The following is a 20247-nucleotide window of genomic DNA, read 5'->3' on the forward strand; positions in this document are numbered from 1 at the left end:
AATATAATCCTTCAACAGTGTGCATTGACCCCTTTAATCTATATAACTCAGCTAGGAATTGTCTATTCGTTATTTGTCTCTTTAGTATTTGCAAAACTACATGCAAAACTCCAGTGTATAAATTTAGTAGAAAAAATATTGAGGAGACTTTAATCCTGCTCCTGACCCCTTCAGTATTAATGGTCTCATTGTAAGCAGTGGAGTATTTAAGAGAACAGCCTACTTACCAATGTAAAAAGGGTTTCATAATTTGCCTCCCTGAAAATGAAATCTCATTTTTTATATGAAGAATCCATTTCCAATAATGCTGTGATTTTTGATCCTCATTCTCTCAAAAGAATGAGAATATGAAGGAACAACAGAATATCCTGAGAAAGACTTGGAAAAACAAGAGTAAAATAGAAAATGTGTTATTTCTTAGAATAACAGGACTTGGACTCAACCACTGAAATTATCAGCCAGCAGCTTTAAGATAGTATTCAGAGAATCCCACTGGACTTTGTGGAGGCCAGATTTATTATGTATTCAGAAAAGACAAGACAAATTAAAGGGAGATAGCATCATCTCACACAGATGGCAGGGAATCGTGCAATCACAGAATGGATGAGGTTGTCAGGGACCTCTGGAAACTGCCTGTTCCAACCCTCTGCTCAGAGCAGGCCACCTAGAGCAGGTTGCCCCAGGACCATGTCCAGTTGGATTTTCAATGTCTCCATCTCCAAAGATGGAGACTCCACAGCCTCCCTATTCCCATGTTCAACCATCCTCACAGTAAAAAACTGTTTTCTTATATTAAGATGGAAACAGAGCCACAGCCAGGGCCTAGTTAGCTGGCAGGTTGGACCTAGACGGTCCTTTTCTGCAGCCTGTCTACAGCTGAGGTTCTTTGTACAGCCATTGGCACTAACAGTACCAAAAAAAGCCAAAGCTATGGTTCTTCATCTGTACCTGATAGCCATAGAGTCTGGCCATGGAGAGGAGTGGAGACTACCCCCTCTTAAAATCTTGGCAGAAAACATGACTCTTCTGATGCACATTGGCACATAGAGGTGGGTTATCTGTGCATGATTTTAAAAATATTTGTCCAGACAATCAGCTCGGAACAGTGATTGAATTCCTCTGTGTATAGTGCTGTCCAGGTTGGGCATGTCTGTGTTTAAATACAAAAAAAAGTATTTGTCTTTCTAGGTGTCTTTGGGTAGGGAGTGGTATGTCCATACAATCTACACTGTACGTTCAAAAGAGAATGCTAACCGTGGAATTGGCAAAAGAAGCGTGGAGCACCAGTACCACTTGCTCTTTAGTGGTGGGAGCCCTGGAGCATCCACACAGAGACGTCAGAAGAGGGCAGCTGAGCAAGACCCAGAACTCGCAAAAGACATTGGTGTAGAGAACAACAGAGGAACAAATATACAGCACATAGCACTAGATCGCACCAGCAAGAAACAGGTTCCTCAACGGGAGATTGCAGTCAATGGCATTCTCCCCAGAGAACTGAATAACCAAAGTGAAGGGGTCAGCGTAGTCACAATCATTGGTGGAGCTGCTGCCGTTTTCCTTGCCATCTGCTTGATTGCAACCATTGTTTTGCTGCTAAAATGGAAACAAAATTCTGAGAAGAAGGAAGCCACAAAGGAGTCAGGCAGCAATGAACCAATGATGCTACCGTATAATTACACCAGTGACAGCTCAGAGGTTTGATTCCAAGACTGCAGGATTCAAGCCAGAGTCTCCAGAGTGCCTCATAAAAAAACCTTGAACTGCACTTTGCTAGCAGCAGATCACAGTGACTGATGAGGAATAAAGAGTTCATATGCTTCTAGGTGTACTTGAAATTTTTCATACTGAACTCTTGCTGCCATTATCAACAATAGAAGAATCCATACTGAATCTCCCACTTTGCACGAAAGGTAATCCTGATGTCCCTGTATCATGCACTAATTTTAAGCAGCAATTCAAGGAACTGCATTGTAAGGGAGAGAATTTTGTTTTCTTTTTGTATTTTCTGACATTTCATAAAAAGTATCCAAAGGTGCTATATATCCTGTCTACAATAAGAGAGGAAATCTGTTTCTTTAGAAACACAAAATACTTGAGAGGAGGAATCCTTACACCCTTTATATTTTGTACTGTTTCTCACAAAATATTCAGTGTCGACAATTAGTCTGAAAGGTGATGAAATGCCTTAGGCATGAATCCTCCTCCTATAAGCGTTTGACTTCACTTAAGCTATACCAGTGATTTTTTTATTATTTTTTTTTTTACTTATGTGTAACTGAATTTTTTTTCAAAAGACAGCTAGATTAGACAGCATGGCATTATAAACAGTTGCATGTCACAGGATGTAATACCTACTCTTTTCTGCAAATTCTTATTCATCTATTTAATCTGAGACATTTTTTTCTTATTTATGTTTATATAAAGCCAAAGAATGCAACAAATCCAGAAAAAAAAATCATTTTTCACAGAAACTGGACACTTATGTCCTCTTAAGTTTATAATGGATCATGGAAGTGTTGTAAAGTAAATTACATTTCTTAGTGCATATCCACAGCTGGGAAATGCAAACATTAGTATTTCAGCACCTAGAGAAGATGATAGAGTTAGATTCAAAATGCAGAGGACAAGGTTCTGCCTGAACTGAGCCTAGGAATCACGATACTGAATCCAGCATGTGATTGTCAATTGCCATATTAAATGGCAACAAAGTGAAAAAAACATTAACATTTGATAGAATCAAGTAGTATTTATTACTGCATAATCACAGCACATCTTGACAAACATGCTGGGGCATTGTTGGGCATTTTTTAATGAGTAACTACTCTTGCAAGAGTAACTCTAGTTTTCTCTCAGTGTTCTTGATTTAAATACCATCATGTCCCACAGAAATTTTGATCAGCTGTGTCCCATGTCAGTTCTTATCCAGACAGGACCTGTTCTGTCCCAAAAGAAATCCTGCCAAATGCTTGGCTATGAAAGCTATATAACCTTCAGGACAGATAGTCCCATTTGTCACACTAACATTATAGATGAGTAAGTCCTTTCAAGTCATAGAGTCATTGAACAGTTTGGGTTGGAAAGGACCTTAAAGATCATCTCGTTCCAACCCCCCTGCCATGGGCAGGGACACCTTCCACCAGAACAGGCTGCTCAAAGCCCCATCCAGCCTGGCCTTGAGCATTGCCAGGGATGGGGCAGCCACAGCTTCTCTGGGCAACCCATGCCAGTGCCTCACCACCCTCACAGTGAAGAATTTCTTCCTTATGTCCAATCTAAATCTACCCTCTTTACATTGAAAGCCATTCCCCATTGTCCTGTCCCTGTACAACCTTGTAAATGCCCCTCTCCAGCTTTCTTGTAGGCCCCCTTTAGGTACTGGAAGGTTGCTATAAAGTCTCCCTGGTACCTTCTCTTCTCCAGGCTGAACAACCCCAACTCTCTCAGCCTGTCTTCATAAGAGAGGTGCTCCAGCCCTCTGATCATGTTTGTGGCCCTCCTCTGGGCTCACTCCAACGGGTCCATATTCCTCTTGTATGTTGGGAACTCCATTGCTGAACACAGTACTGCAGGTGGGGTCTCACAAGAGCAGAGTAGTGGAGGACAGTCACCTCCCTCAACCTGCTGGCCACGCTTCTTTTTATGCAGCCCAGGATTTGGTCACCTTTCTGGGCTGCCAGTGCATATTGCAGGGTCATGTTGAGCTTTTCAGCCTCAACACCACCAAGTCTTTCTCTTCAGAGCTGGTATCAATCCATTCTCCACTCAACCTGTATTTGTGCTTGGGATTGACCTGACCCATGTGCAAGACACTTGGCCTTGCTGAACTTCATGAGGTTCACACGGGCCCACCTCTCAAGCCTGTCAAGGTCCCTCTGGAAGGCATCCCTCCCCTCCAGGGTGTTGACTGCACCACACAGCTTGGCGTCATCAGCAGACTTGCTGAGGGTGCACTCAATCCCACTGTCATGTTGCCAACAAAGTTGTTAAACAGCACTGGAGTTAATGGAGTTGTGAATGGATCTAAACTATATAAAAGATACAAAATCTGAATCAGGTGTTGAGGCTGTTGCTAGAATACCTGTTCCCATTCATTATCTTGTGGTGGTGGGCGTGGGCAGCCCCCAAACTCTCTTCAGCTGCAATACACTTGGCAATTGGTATTATGGGCACCACGCTGCAGAGATCTGAGTTAGCTAAGCAAAAGCCAACTTGAAAGCAGCCTGGCTGCAAGCACACAGTGCTGCCTCTGAACTGAAAAATCCATCCAAAAGGCTTCCTGGCCTGGCTGTGGTGCTCTGCCAGTACAGCTAGACCTGACCCAGTAATTCTGTGCAATCGCTCTCTGAGCCATAAGGGCTCAGAAACATTGAGGTCTACTAGCCTAGGAATAGCTGTGCTATGATTCATGGTACGGTGTGAATATGCCCACAGAGGGACTCATGCTGGTATCTCATGCTCTGGATTTATATTGTTAGCACTTCACTCATTTAATAAGATTTAACCAGTTTTTCACCAAACGAATCAGGTCAGAATCTGTCCTACCTTTTCTAGGTTTTTCTGAGGGCTGTGATTCAGACTGCTTAATTGAGGGATGTTTGCAGCAACCTAAGGGTCAAACTCCATTATTAAAATCATGCAGTCATCTTTTATTTTAATTAATCTGGGTTCTAGCCCAAAACAATTATCCGCAAGATGTGCCCAGTGCATTAGACCTTTTCCCTAGTCACCTGACATTAATTTACTCTTTTAATTAAGTTCCTGGTTTTGTGATCCATGTATTATGTGTGCAAGATTGATCAAAGACTTAACCCACAGATGCTTTTTATATTCAGTTTAAGTTCACCACTAAGTTGCAAATGTAACATAAGATCAAATTTGCCTTTTTTCCTGTGTGTGAAATAATTATGATAATGAGAAATGCAGAATCTGTCTCCTAGAACCTGCATGTTTTGATAGTAACAGTCTGATTCCACAGCAAAATGGGACACATGTAAATAATAGAACATTTTAATATTTATAAAATGCCTGGTTTTTATAAGCAGAGAAGATCGTTTTAAAAAAAATATATTTATAATACAGAAATTAGGTGTTTATCAGTAGAGCTATTTTTCTGCTTTTGAATTTTAACAGACTGAAATATCATTAAAGTTGCTTTGCAGGCAAATCTTTTTATTATTATTATTTCTTTTTATAAAATCACATCAAAACCATGTGTTCTACAAGCCAAGCATTTAGCGCGATAAACAACTTGATCACTGTTTTGAATAGCATCTGATTACAAGTCTGTAAAATGTTTAGGTTGATGGAGATTATCAGGCTAACGTTTTCCTAACAATATATAAAATAACAATGCAAACTGGTGATAACAAAATAAAACACAAAGCAAACATTGAAAAGCTGAACAAGCATGAGTGAGATTCATGAGTCAGATACCAAAGTCCTCTGTCTGGAAAAAAAATCCCAACGTTTTCAGTAAGGCCTGCTGGATTTGTCCCATTCCTAAGAAACTGGATTTCTTACAATTCAGTGAACTATAAATACATCTGTAACACATGCCTTTTTTTATTATGGCTTCAGGGTTTTAGATTTCAGCAAGATGTTTTGGAGGCTTATTAACATTTTCTCTTCTACTTAACAAGTGGCCTTGTTTTACTAACCTGAATAAGTGCCTCATTCCCAGTTATGTGCACAAATATGTTAATATTTATCTATCCATGCAATAAACTGAGTATATTTTATATATATATATTTAATCTATTTCCAGATTTTGTATTCAATCCTCTTTTCCCTGGAGATGCTTATTCTGCTAGCAGTAATACCATTTGTTAAACCATTTATACAATAATTACTGTGTTTAAATTTGTTATCAAGCTGTCAAAAATCTCTCCATGCATATTTATTTGGAACAATTTTTTGCTTATGTCTATGGCTGTGATATTTGGCATTTGTATAATGAAAAAATAAAACTACTTCTGTTTTGGTTACTGATCTAAAATTTGTGTATGAATATCACACTGTGGAGAGGGGTCAGTAACGCAGTGTTAAGGAAAACTAGTTTGTCACATCAACAGAACATAAACTTACTGCTGTGTTTGCAATAAATCTCACTGCTTTGTTCCTGAACTGATTGCTTTCTGGTCATGAAGTGTTCAGCGCAGGGGTAGGTTTTTAATCATTGTGGTTGCAGTCATGGCTCAGAGAGGGATTTCCCTTTCCATTCCAGACCATCAGAAAGCTCTAGCTATCTGCAAGTCCTTTGTGGGCTGGATTGCCATGTTCCTGTGTGCTGGCAGGGTTTATTGTACTAGACTCATTGACAAGTGAAGGTGAGCCTGCAGGAAGCAATTTTCTTGTTCCTGCAGCACTGATGTTGCTGTCAGTTGTTTCTTGTGCCAGCTCATTAGTTTTTTCCCAGTAGCAAATGTATCGGTTAGAAATCTATGAGATGTAGACATGGTGAAACTGTTATATGTATACACACACGCACGCGCGCACACACACATGGTGCAGAAAGAAAAAGCGGCTCTGAACCTTTCCCCTCTCACCCCACCCTTTGCAAACTTGCAGCACTGGTCTCTGATTTCTGTGTGAACTCAAGCAATCACCCGCCTCCTTCCCTGTCGGAAAGGCTATGCTTATGGCTAGTCACACAAGTGATACAGTATATTTACCAACTGCTATCAGGAAGGATAAAGTAGCAGGCAGTGATTCCTGCTTTGCTCTGTCTGTTCCCTTCTACTACCTAAACTTGCTCATGCGGATTTCACGCTTAGCAGTTACACAGACTGAGCTGAGCCATCCGCTCTTGTTATCTGTGAGCTCTGTGCTGTGATTTCTACCAGGGCAAATCAGATCAGAATTGTTTCTGTCCTGCTCCAAGACAAATAGCTATATATCATGTAAACGAATAATCTGGACACAGGACTATAGCACTATCAATAAATCAAAGGACATTAATTTCCCGCTCTGAGATCATCCACAGCGATGGAGTCATGTCCACGTTCATTTTGACACTTAGTGAAATTCTGATACTGCTAAGGTGGGCAAGCATGTTCCAGCAGGTTCTGGATGATTTTCTCCACAGCCCGAGGCTGGTTACATTTCAGCATTTATATGACTCAGGGTTTTTAAATGCATCCTCACTGTCTTTTAAAAGAATGACTCAGGTCCTACACCAAAGGAATTCAGCTCCTACCCCTGAATGCTTTAGCTTTGAAAGCTGTGCAGTTAATTACTCTCAAGTGATTGGCTGTTTGAGTGTTGGTGTTATTATTTATCTCAAGAGATAATCTGTTAGAATTTTGCTTGCACTACTGTTGCTTTGGTAAGTAACCACTGACTTGCAGTAAAAATGAAGGGAACTGGAAGATTTGGAAGTGATGAGTCTTGTTTCAGTTCACGGCCAATGCTCGGGCATGCGCTGGGTTCCTGCTCTGTCCTGTTACCTGCATTTTCATGATACAAGTTTTCCTGAGTGTTAATTTACATGTGAAGCACAAATCTGTAGGTCACCAGTTAAAGTGCACCAGTTAAACTAATGCAACTGGAAGATCAGGTGTAACAATTGTCACCTCTAGCCTCTTCTTGGCCGTTTTTGTAGCAAAACCTCTTAACAGAGCTACCACGGAAGACAAAAGGAAGCGTTCTGGATAAGTGCATGGTGTGCCCACCTCTTTAATAACAAGTTAATATCTGCCTTTCTTCCTCTTGCATTCCCATCCATAAAAGCATATAATGGAACTAAATGAGACAGCAAATGACAAAAAGAATGACAAAAGGTAAGGAATGTCTTCCCCATAAGGCGAGATTAAATAGATAAGATTCTTCCACTCTTCAGCCTCAGAAAGAAATACACAAGAGAAAGTATTATAGAGGTGCATTAAATCCTGGATGTTATAGAGGCAATGAGTAGGGAAAAAAAGTATTCACTGTTTCTTGCAATATTTCAGTTTCTACCAAAAAAATTTGCTAGCTACAAGGATGAAACAAAGTAGGCAATGATTAGGGAAAAATAGTATTCACTGTTTCTTGCAATATTTCAGTTTCGACCAAAAAAATTTGCTAGCTACAAGGATGAAACAAAGTAGGCAATACCTAATTATCCAACCTAAAATTAAAATTGCAAGACTCATTACTGAAGGATGATGTGTATGCCAAACTAAAAAAAGAAGTTAAATTCATGGAAGAAAAGTCCGTCACAATCAACTATTTGCTTCAACAGCTAGTTTAGAAATCCCGGACCAGAAACAGCTGAGATGATTCAGAACATAAATCAAGCTGTTCATCTTCTTTCCTTTGTCTTCCTCACAGCTCCTGCTGGGCTCTGTCAGAGGCAGATCACCCAACCCAGAAGAGCCACCCATGCCCTTACAGTTGTACAAAGAGCTGCCAGACCCAGGCTTGGAACTGATGAAATAAAGTACAAAACCCGTAATCTGGCAGGTTTTTTATTGGGGTAAGAGGGAATGAAAGTTTCCATTTGTCAGCACCCTAGGTCTCTAACAGCTGGCTTACCTGCACCTCACATCTGCCTAGACCTCCTGCTGGGGACCGCTTGAAATGGTACATGAGTCTATAGCTTCTTGCTGGCACATATCCTGTGCCTATGATCTGGCCAGAATGAGGTAAAGCATCTGGAGAGAGGAAAATAGGGGCAGAGGTAAAAGATACTGTTGAGTTTATTTACCTTTTGAACATGCTTTATTTATTCTCTGCTGTTTGTAACCAAAGGTTAAAAAAAATATTTCTCGGGCTATCAAGTGTCTCTTTCACTGATGTATTTTTTTCTTATGTTTCTAATGGCACCAAAATGATCCTGGCAAGAAAGAAACAAAAATACCAAATTCTTTAAAAGTAGTAGTAGTAGTAGCTCATGGGGATGTGGCTGGGCTTATCTTCCATTTCTTGGCATGAGACTTGGATTGAACACAGCAATCTACATTGTTCCCCACAGGGACAGGTCCCCAGTATCGTCAAGTCTGTGAAACAGGCTGGAGTAGGATCTGACTAATCGTTCAGAACAACAAAAGCCCCTGTCTTTGGGGACAAAATTATGCTGATATGTCAGGAGGTTGGCTTCACAGGAGATGTCTTCCTGTACATCACACAACAGTGCCACAGACCACCTCATTAATGCTGTGCCTTGCACAGTCTCCTGGAGTCAGGATTCCTGGCCTCCCGTTGTCAGGATCTCACAACACTCCCAGAAGGAGGAAGGGAAAGATTTGTTTCAATCCTCAAAGAGCATCAACTGGAGAGAGATTTGTAATGGCTTTATGGGCATCAGCAGCTGCCCATGCATCACACATAGAGCGACATTCATGTGCCCAGAGCTTAGCAGAGGTGCCACGTGATGCCCTCAATATCCCATGCAACCCTAATGCATCACAGTGTACAGTATGGCACAGGTGCTCTCGGGGCTCCTCTGCACCCCAGGAGACTTTCCATTTCAGGTTGTAATGTCAACCACCAACTCACTATGCTGCATGGGGATGCGCTCATTTGTGTCACATCTCCCAAGACTGCAGAGGCAAGTCTCGGTAGACCATGTTCACTCCACCTAAACTCCACTGAGATCCTAATTTAGGTGAACTTTAGTGACAAGGGCCAAAAAAAGCCTGTTTATGGACTACATCACAATGGGCACAGACACCTAAAAGTTGCTGAACAGAAGGGCAACAGACAAGTGAAGTTTTCACTGATGATTAAGGGCCTACCTGCTGCATTTTGGTTGTAGGAAGAGCTTGGTTTGTTGCAGTGATTCTGCAGATATCAGGCTGTGCACCGGGACCTAAACCCACCTGCAGCAAGTACCCAGAGTGGTGCGTGGCTACAACTGCTAACTTAAATGCTTTTAACTGTACTGGCATCTCAAAAAATACGAGTTTCATAGGCAGAACCCACATCTTGCTTTTTATGTAGCCAGGCTAAATGTAAGCAATTCGATAATTGCTTTCCCTTGCTGACAGGTTTTTTTTCTGAACTAGTTGTACAGTTAGACAGCTTGTCCAGGAAATTCAGATTCTGTTATCAGGTGTTAGCCTGGACAGGTTTGTGCACACACCTCCTGCAACAGTTGCTGCACCCATTTATTGCTATTTCCTCAGCTGTGTTGGTTTTCCTATCCTGCAACACTGTGCTCGGAACAGAACCACCAGTAACAGCATCTGTCTGAGTTCTTTTGGCTCAGTGCGCCCCTGCTTGGTTTTTCCTTTCCAATTTGGCTTTCAAAATGAAGGTGTCAGGAAGATATTTCTCCCCCAGGAGATTTCAGTTTTCTTAGGAACTATGCATTTCACATCCATAACATCATTATGAATGGTAAGTGTGATGCCAATAATTAAAAAAAATTCTTGCAGCATTTAGGCATTGCCTGCAGTTCCCATCTGGGACTGTCAGCTGTGGTAATATGCGTTGTCCCGGTTTCCTCATGAAATGGCTGAGAAGTTTTATTCTCCAACAAAACGGCTCTCAAAGCATGACTGCAACAAGTACACGCTATATTATACAAATTTATAGAGATTTTATTGTGTAATATGTATTTTAAACTTTACCTATAGTTATATATAATGCCTGTGCATTTTATATAGTATGTAATAGATATCAATATATGTAAATAGTACATTTGTCTGTGTGTGTTCATGTTTTTGTGTTATATAATACAATTTTTTTGTTTATATGTATTCCTTAGGTAAGATCACAAGGATGAAGCGTTACAAAATGGGAAGCAGAATGCAAGTTGTATTTGTCTGGAAGGAATCATAGCAGCCAGACCCACAGCCAAAACCTGAGAATGCACCTCTTGGTGTTTGGGGTCAGGAAGACTGATTTGATACACTCTGCTGGAGTCCAAAATATGCAGACTGGTGGCATTCAGGACTGTCTCCCAGATGGCAACCTCAGCGATCGCAGCTCCAGGGACCAGCAGCTGCCATCTCTGCTTCCAGCTTGAGCCCTGGTCTGCTGCAGGGTACCAGAGAGCAGCACAACCATTCTGCCAAAATACCTTGTGTTTGGAGAGCAGCAAGGAAACACATTAAGAAAAAGAGAAACTAAATGACCGAAGTTCTCCAAAAGTCCATGTTTTGGTGCCTCTTCTATTTTTTTTATGTCAAGATGCTGCAGTAGCAGGATTTCCCCCTCCCAAACACCAGCAGCCTGGAGTCTGGAAAAAGATAAAAGCTTCTCCTTGTGCCCCTCTCCTGGGCTGCTGGTCTCTTGGCTCCCCTTCTGTGGGTGCTGTAAGCTGGGTTTGGTCACTCATTAGCAGAGTGGCCTGGAAGTGCTCCCAAGCAGCAGCCTCAGTCTGTGAGCATGTGCCTCCACGGGCCAGTGACAGGGGCTTCTGCCAGCGTCTGGGACAAGCAAGACCTCTCTCCCTGGTCCCTGGTCCCCAGAGGCTTGAAGAGAGCCTTTTTTCATTTGGCAAAGGTATTTAAGTTCAAAGCTAATCTGCTGCCCTGGGAATGAGGGAATTTGGCTGCTAAACAAAGAAGAGCTGCCTGCTGTCGGACACAGTCCAAGATTTCTCAAAGGGGCAAGAAAGGTGCTGCTTTTTTCCCACGTGAGTGCCTGTGGATGTGGCCACTAACTCTTGGTGGCTCCTGGCACCCCCGGCCGGGGCAGGAGAGGTTGCTTTGGTCCAGCTCAGACCAGCCTTTGCCATCCCTCTGGAGCACTCAAACCCAGCTCTCAGTCTGCTTCTCACAAAACAAGCTGCGGCAATTAGTTGTAGGACAAAGTGAAAAAGGGAGCTCAAGACGCAAGGAGCATCCTACCTGGTAAGTCACCAGCATTGGCTGCAAACGGGTATTTTTCGTGCCACTGTCACACAGTGTGAGGTGAACTTGTTGCTTAAAATAGACTGGTGGGTTGGAAAAAAGAGATAGATGTGTGCTTTACAGAAAAGTAGACCAGCCAAGAGGGTGCCTGCAGATGACAAGGCACCCGTTTGTAGTAACAGTTTCACAAAGCCTCATTGAATATTCAGAAAGATCTTCAATTAATGACTTGAGAACCGACAGTTCTGTCATCTTCTCTGTTTTATTTCTTTTGGGGTTTTGCTTTATAATTTTCTGGCAAACCTATATTCATTCTCCTTTTTGCCTGGTGTTATCTCCCACGTACCTGCACTCCCAAAGGAAATAAAATAATAAATAAATAATAATAATAATAATAAAAACCAGAAAAGAATACATACCTGCATTTTACAATTTTCATGAAACATTAAAGTCTTGAAATGAAATGCATGACAACTGACCAAGTGTTTTCAAGGATCTAGTGAAATCAGCCCTTATGGCACCAGTGAATTACATCTCAAGAATGAGGGAAATAAATAGCCTTCAGTGTTAATGCAATCACTAACAGCAGAGATATAACAAATTGGATATGGTCTGGGCTTAGTTGTCTTCTTCCTTCTGTATCCTTTCACTTTATTACCTTCTTGTTTTCCTTTTACTGTAGCTCCTTCCTGCATTTCCTTTACTGTACTTTTTTGCTCCATGAAAACGTTGAAAACCTGCCACCTTCCGTTCTTTTCAGCTACTGCACAGTCCCAAGAAAACCTCTAACCTCTGGAAACTTCCATAAAATAAAGGCACATCTGTGCAGAGATATATGCAGGCACACGCACATGAATGTAAACCTACATATGCACACACCTCTTAAATCCCTCTGAACTATCAAAATATTCACATATATCTTTTCTTTAGTTACACTATTTGCACTCTGGCTGTTACAATAAACATGCTCACTTAAAAGGTTTCCAAGGAAACCAGAAATTAGGCCAATTCTGACCACTGTCAATGTAAAGTAAAGGGGGAGGAGGAGGGTGATACTTCACCCAATCTCTGTTGCACTGCACTGCACTGGACAACGTTCTGTATCTGCTTTTTTCCCTCTTAACCTCAGCTCCTTCACCTCCACATGTACACCTACACGTATACATTTCAGAGCTGTGCTGGGAAAATCTCCCTCTTCTCCTTCACTAATGCAGGGATGCTGAAGAGCTTCTGCCCGGGCACCCAGGGCATCCCCACTTGCACACTACAACAACAACAAAAAAATGCAATGGGGAGATAGAAACACAGCTCCAGTCCCAAAGTTTTGCTTTTGTGTTTCATGATTTTTAGTCTGAGGTTTTGTATTGCTGATGATTCCTTTACCCCCAAAAAAACACAAGGGGCATTTTCTACACCACTATCCCAGTACCTTAGTCTTCTATTATCCCAAATAAAGCACAACATTACAGGTATGAGCAGATTCCCCTGCACAGATTTTCCTACCTATATTTCCTCTATTGCCATTTAAGGAGTGTCCGTAACTAGATAAACTTTGACTTTGGCAAGGCCTGGCTGGCTTACCAAATTCCAAGGTATGAGAAATGCTTTAATTTCTTTTCTCTAATCATTAACAAGCAGCATGCTTCTTTGTAAGAAGCAAGGTCTGCGTTCAGGGGTCTTAGCTTCTTTTCACTGAGGACTTTGCAGTGGAAAACCATGTAGGCAGGAGATTGTTCTGTGTGAGGTAACAGAGGTGAAGAGTAACACCCATAAGTGAGGACAGAGGCGTGTACATAACCGCAGAAATAGTGTTTGTGGGTCGCTTTTGCAGGCAGATGGGAAGGCGGTCAGGGTACACCTCTCAGGACTGCAGAAAAGGAAAGGATGTCTTTTTCTTTATCTGAATCTGCATGAGAAGTGTTTTCCTAAGCTCATAGCTGCATTCTTCTGTACCTTCTACACATTATCTTCCTTTTATATGGTCTTGCACTGCTCTGTGTAGAGGATCCCGCCTGCCTGACTCCTTAGAGAGGGCACTTTCAGATATCCAAGTTGCAGATAGAGTTATTTATTTCTTAAGAACATTGTAAATACAATTAAGCCAGCCTGAATTTCTACTCTAACCCCCACGGCAGAAGGGCTGTCTGCTGACTGTGAAGAGAAATAAGTTATAAAGTAAAATAAATATCCTTAGAAGGTATATTTTTTCTCTGTGTTCTATTAACCTCAGAGATACATGTTATGACAGAGAAGCCTATCTCTGTCTATCCCTGTGTGCCAAAAAGGTGTTAGCATTCCTAAATAACTGGCCTTATATCACAGTACCTCAAGGCGCTTTAATTCCTATCAGGAGTGAAGCTAGCCCTCTGACTACTGTGAAATACAGGCAGTGTAAAGATGATTTAAAATAATCTTTCCCCCTCCCTTCAAGTCATAAGTAGAATTTAGCTGGAATAGAGAATAGGGGCCCCACGTCTTCAAGGCATCTGTTTTCCCAGATAAGCTCTTGACTCGCAGGGAGTGGGAAGAGTGTGTTGCAGTAAATCAGAAAGTCCTTAAGGCGTGGAGTGGGGTTAGGCTTCTGACTGCAATAATCACTTCAGAAAGGACGCAAAGGAGATAAGCATTGTTCTTGGCAACAGACTGTGCAGGTCAGCACAAAACATTTCATCTTGCCTTCCAGGGTCTAATGCCATGCGGCTGATGTATCTGGGTAGAGCAAGGTGCTCACGACTAGCTCTGATCTGTTCTGCCAACAGAGAATGCACTGTCGTTATGAAAACTTACCCTTAAAGTAGGGTTTGAACAGCACCACTTCTCTGGTGCATTTTCTTGCAAAATTATAACTAGGCAGTAGGTTAAAAAGCCAGATAGAAACCTGAGCTTGTATTCAGAGACGTTGGCTTGAGAAGCAGTTGAGTAAAGGCTGTGATGTCAAGAGGTGAGTGTGTCTCAGTATCCCAAAGCGAATCCCATCAGAGATGCCTCAGCAGATAACGTGTTTGATTCTGAACTGCCAGTGGGTCACCTGGGACATGCTTGGAGCGGTATTACTCTTTTTTTCCTCTTCTTTTCTACATGCAAGTGCTTAAGCACTCCTTAGAGCAGACCAGGATGTATCCCTCCACTAGGATAACTCAAAAAATGCTTTTTAAAACCCACTAGCTGGGCTGACTGCCATGGAGCTCAGATAGGCAGCTCATGTACAAGCAGCCTGCACTGTGAAGAACCACCCATTGTTCTTCACCTTCACCCGTGTGAATCTGCCCCTGACTCCTCATTACTCCTTTGTCTACATTACATTTGTCTGGGAGGTACAAGGGGGTCTCGGAAAGCAAGAGCGGCAATTTCACAGTTCTTCATGAAACCTTGCTTTGTAGTGGAGAGCACAGCTGCCCACTGGATGGCACCAGGACTCTGTACATGTGCTGCTGCTGAAGGTTTGCGCCCCCCGCCCCCCTTGATGTCCCTGCCTCTGTCCTGTCGCTGGGCTCAGTAGTGCTTTGCAAACGGACAGAGACTCTGGAAACAAAAAGATAGGTAAAAATTACAGGTGTGAAAGCTGCCCCTGAAGACACAGAGTGCTGTCACAGGTCATATTTTCAAAGGAGCATGTCATCTTTTATGCACATGCTGCGGTGTTACTAAGTTCACAGAATCACAGAGTGGTCAGGGTTGGAAGGGACCTCTGGAGATCATGTAGTCCAACCCCCTGCTAAAACAGGTTCTCCTAGAGCAGGTTGCACAGGGTCATCTCCAGGTGGGTTCTGAGTATCTCCAGAAAAGGAGGCTCCAGAGCCTCTCTGGGCAGCCCGTTCCAGTGCTCTGCCACCCTCAAAGCAAAGTTCTTCCTTACATTCAGATGGAACTTCCCATGTTGCAGTTTGTGACCGATGCCCCTTGTCCTGTCACTGGGCACCACTGAAAAGAGCCTGGCCCATCCTCCTGACACCCGCCCTTAAGGTATTTGTAGACATCAGTAAGGTTCCCTCTCAGTCTTCTCTTCTCCAGGCTACACAGGCACAGCTGTCTCAGCCTTTCCTGATCAGGGAGATGCTCCAGTTCCCTCATCACCTTTGTAGCCCTCCACTGGGCCTCTCCAGTGGTACCCTGTCTCTCCTGAACTGGGGAGCCCAGCACTGGACACAGCACTCCAGGTGCGGCCTCACCAGGGCAGAGCAGAGGGGCAGGAGAACCTCCCTCCACCTACTGGCCACGCTTCTCCTAATGCACCCCAGGGTCCCACTGGCCTTCCTGGCCACCAGGGCACACCGCTGGCTCACGGGCAACTTGCTGTCTACTACAACTGCCAGGTCCTTCTCTCCAGAGCTGCCTTCCAGCAGGTCAGCCCCAGCATGTACTGGTGCATCGGAGTATTCCTCCCAGGTGCAGGACCCTACACTTTCCTTTATTGGACTTCCATTAAGTTCCTACTCCACCCAGCTCTCCAGCCTGTCCAGGTCTCGCTGAATGGCAGCACAGCCTTCTGGTGTAGCAGCCACTCCTCCCAGTTTTTTAGCATCAGCAACTTGCTGAGGGGACACTCTGTCCCTTCACCCAGGGCATTGATGGGTAAGTTGAACAGGCCTGGACCCAGCACTGACCCCTGGGGAGCACCGCTGGCTACAGGCCTCCTGCTGGACTCTGCGCCTCTGATCACAGCCCCCGGAGCTCTGCATTCAGCCAGCCCTCAGCCCACCTTGCTGTCCGCTCACCTAACCCACACTGCCTGAGGAAAGTCTGTCTTTCTCCAGACTTCCTCTCTTGCCTCCGGTGTCTGGGAAACCCGAGGGCTGCCCTTGGCAGTAAAGACCAAGACAAAGAAGGAATTCAGTAATTCTGCCTTCCCTGTGTCCTTTGCCACCAGGGTACCCACCCCATTCAGCAGCAGGCCCACATTTCCCCAGTCATCCTTTCCCTGCTGATATGCTTGAAGAAGCCCTTGTTTTCCTTATCCCTTGCCAGATTTAATTCCAAATGGACCTTAGCCTTCCTCATTGCCTCCCTGTACGTTCTGACTACATCCCTATTCCTTCTGAGTGGCCTGTCCCTTTTTCCACAACCCGTAAACTTCCTTCTGTCTGAGTTTTGCCAGAAGCTCCTGGCTCATCCATGCAGGCCTCCTTTGCTTGATTTCTTACTCATAGGAATGCACCTATCTTCAGATGGGAGGAAGTGATGCTTGAGTATCAGCCAGCTCCCTTGGACCGCCCTGCCTTCCAGAGCCCTAACCCATGGGATTCCTCCAAGCAGGCTGTTGAAGAGGCCAGTTAGCTCTCCTGAAGTCCAGGGTTGCAATCCTGCTTACTGCCCTGCTTCCTCCACGCAGGGTCCTGAACTCTACCATCTCATGGTCACTGCAGCTAAGGATGCCCGCAACCTTCACATCCCCAACCCGTCCTTCTTTGTTTGTGAGTACAAGGTCTAGAAGCACACCTTACCTTGTTGGCTCCTTCACCACCTGCATCAAAAATTTATAATCAGTGCTCTGCAGAAACCTCCTGGACTGTGTGTGCCTGGCTGTGCTGTCTTGCCAGAAGATACCATGGTGCCTGAAGTCCTCCATGAGAACCAGGGCCTGTGATCACGAGGCTACTGCCAGCTGTCTGTAGAAGGCCACACTGACTTCCTCTTCCTGAGCAGGTGGCCTGTAGCAAACACAACAGTGTCACCCATGTTGGCCTGCCCCTTAATCCTTACCCATAAGCTCCCAACTTGTTCTGCATCCACTCCCGGGCAGAACTCGATACATTCCAGTTGCTCTCTCACATGAAGAGCTCCACCACATTGCCTTGCTGGCCTGTCTTTCCTAAAATGTATGTAGCTATCCATGACAGCATTCCAGTCATGAGAGCTGTCCCACCATGTCTCTGCAATTGCAATGAGATCATGGCCCTGTGTGCACTGGTGTATGGGCACTTCAGAGAGGTAATCAAGCATGCAAGTTTCCCAAGAGGGGTGCAAGAGGATCCACCATAGTCACTCACAACCTTGAGGTAGCTGGCCTTCTGCTTCTCATCTTGGGAAGCAGCTAAGGAACATTTGTTGCTGCTCTGGTTGGCCTGGTTTATTCTGCAGTTGGATGTGATGGCATGAGTGTTACCACTTTGGACTCCTCCCCCTGAGTCCTTCAGTTTAAAGCTCACCTCACCAAGCTGACCAGTCTGCTGCCAAAGGTTCCCTCGCCTCCTCTAGACAGGTGGACCCCATCCCTCCATTGTCATCAAAGAATGTCCCATCCTCATAGAAGCCAAAAACCCTCATGATGGCACCAGCCATGAAGCCAGCAGTTGATTTGCATTATACATCTATTTCTGCCTGAACCCTTTCTTCTTGCTGGTAAAATGGAAATTAACTTGGACACCAATATTTTTCACTCGAACCCCCAGGGCTTTATAGTCTTCCTTGACTATGCCCACGTTCTGGCTTGCAGTGTCATCTGAGCCCACATGAAACGGTAGGAAGGGATAGTAGTCTGCTTTTGGCAAATTGTGGCACCCTCTCAGCAACACCTTGGACCTCAGCTCCTGGAAGGCAGAACACTTCTTGTGACTCTCTGTCAAGCCGGTGATGGGCACCTCAGTGTCCCTTAACAGCAAGTTGCCCACTAAAAGCACCCAGTGTTTCTTTTTGTGGTGACCAGACGAGAATATTCTGCAGAGTACTTTGTGTTCCTTTCCATATGGGCTGCTATTTCTGGATAATCACACAGAGGATAATCAAGATGCGGAATACACCTTTTCTGACTGTAGAATAGAGGGAAATACTTTTTTCCTCCCAAACTGTGTTGTCCCAAATCTTCCTTGATGTTGCTTCAAGCTACAACAGCAGTATATAAATGGTTTAGCAGATTCTAGCTGCAGGATTTTGTGTCTTAGAGTATACTAACATCCCACATGTGGCCAAGATCTGAGGCATTGATGCTGCCACGGTGAGTCAACACTTTTTGGTATCTCAGTGGAGAATGCATGCAGCAAACATATGGCAAATATTCATAGAATAAAGTACAAATAAATGCTGTTAATACTCTTCTCCATGGAAACTGAAGCTGGGCTTGCTGCCTAAATGCACACCTGCAGTGTACTTACTGAAGCCAACAAGCTTTACTGAAGTCACCAAAGAAAGGGAAGATGTTTGGAAACTTAGCATTCTATTACATTATGTTGCAATCCCTAATGATCTCTGATGACTTTATTTTTTTATTTGTCACTGCTCAGGAAGAAATGTAACAACCTGTGAAATGGGAGCCAGGCCCAAATTTACTTAAGAAACTGCTGCTGATGGCAGCAAGGAATGAGAAAAAGCCTGTAAAGCAGAGCATAGCAGCCCAAGACTGAGATGCTTGATAGGGGGCAGCCTTGGCACCCCCATGCTGTGCACAACCTTGAGGAGTAACCTGCCTCACTGTTTGGATGGCGGAGGCCAGTGGGCTCCGGGTCCAGGACTAGATGTTGTCCAAGCCCAGGAACAGCATGAGCAAGTTGGGAATTAGATCTCAGACCTGGGCTTCTGTCTGAAGCTGAGAGTGCCATGGGCACCAGTTTTTTCAAACCTGCTGTTTATTTCTTCTACCTCATCAAGCTAGAGACATACACAACAGGCATGCCTAGTGCATGTAGAAAAAGGAAAGCTAAGATAGATGCCCAGATGTGGATGGCACTGGCTGCCAAAGCTCTCTGCCCCACCACCCTGAGGAGGGAAGAGCAGAGGTATGTCCCCAACTTTGGCTTCCTCGGTCTGGGCTGCTGTCGGAGTTGGCAGCAGGATCACTGCTGGGACCACAAGCTGAACCAGAACACTGCCGAGGTCTTCTTGAACTACATCCCAATATGACTGAAGATTCATCTTCCTCATTCAGAAGTCAAGACAAAATCAAGCATGAATGGCCTGTAAATGTGACCCACATCACAAAAATACATACATCATGGTTTAACCCCAGCTGGCAACTGAGCCCTACACAGCCTCTCGATCGCTTGCCTGCAGTGGGATGGGGGAAGAATCTAAAGAGTAATAGTGAGAAAACTCACGGGCTGAGGTAAAGGCAGTTTTATAGGTAAAGTAAATGCTACACACCCAGAGGAAAAGCAAAACAAGGAATTCATTCACCATTTCCCATGGGCAGGCAGATGTTCAGCCATCTCCAGGAAAGCAGGGCTCCATCATGCATAATGGTTAATTGGGAAGACAAATGCTGTAACTCCAAATGTTCCCCTATTTCTTCTTCTACCCCGAGCTTTATATGCTGAGCATGACGTCTTCTGGCATGGAATATCCCTTCGGTCAGCTGGGATCAGCTGTTCCAGCCTGCATTCCCTCTCAACTGCTTGTGGACTCCCAGCACACTCACTGCTGGGGCAGCGTGAGAAGCAGAAAAGGCTTTGAGGCTGTGTAAGTGCTGCTCATCAACAATCTCATCATCAATATCTCTGTATTATCAACACCATTTACAGCAAAAATCTAAACCATA

The 20247-nt window shown here is 44.0% G+C and overlaps 1 protein-coding gene across 1 annotated transcript in view; it reads left to right on the forward strand.

The window, feature by feature from the left end:
- FREM2 (FRAS1 related extracellular matrix 2) overlaps positions 1–3159 on the forward strand; it is a 140196-nt gene extending 137037 nt beyond the window's left edge. Inside the window, exon 24 of the mRNA XM_037377789.1 lies at positions 1189–3159. Coding sequence (XP_037233686.1) covers positions 1189–1701 — 513 coding nt within the window. The 3' untranslated portion in view covers positions 1702–3159. The remainder of the gene's footprint in view (positions 1–1188) is intronic.
- Positions 3160–20247: the final 17088 nt, after the last annotated feature.

The sequence above is a fragment of the Falco rusticolus genome, chromosome 2 (genome assembly GCF_015220075.1).
Source record: "Falco rusticolus isolate bFalRus1 chromosome 2, bFalRus1.pri, whole genome shotgun sequence".
NCBI lineage: Eukaryota > Metazoa > Chordata > Aves > Falconiformes > Falconidae > Falco > Falco rusticolus.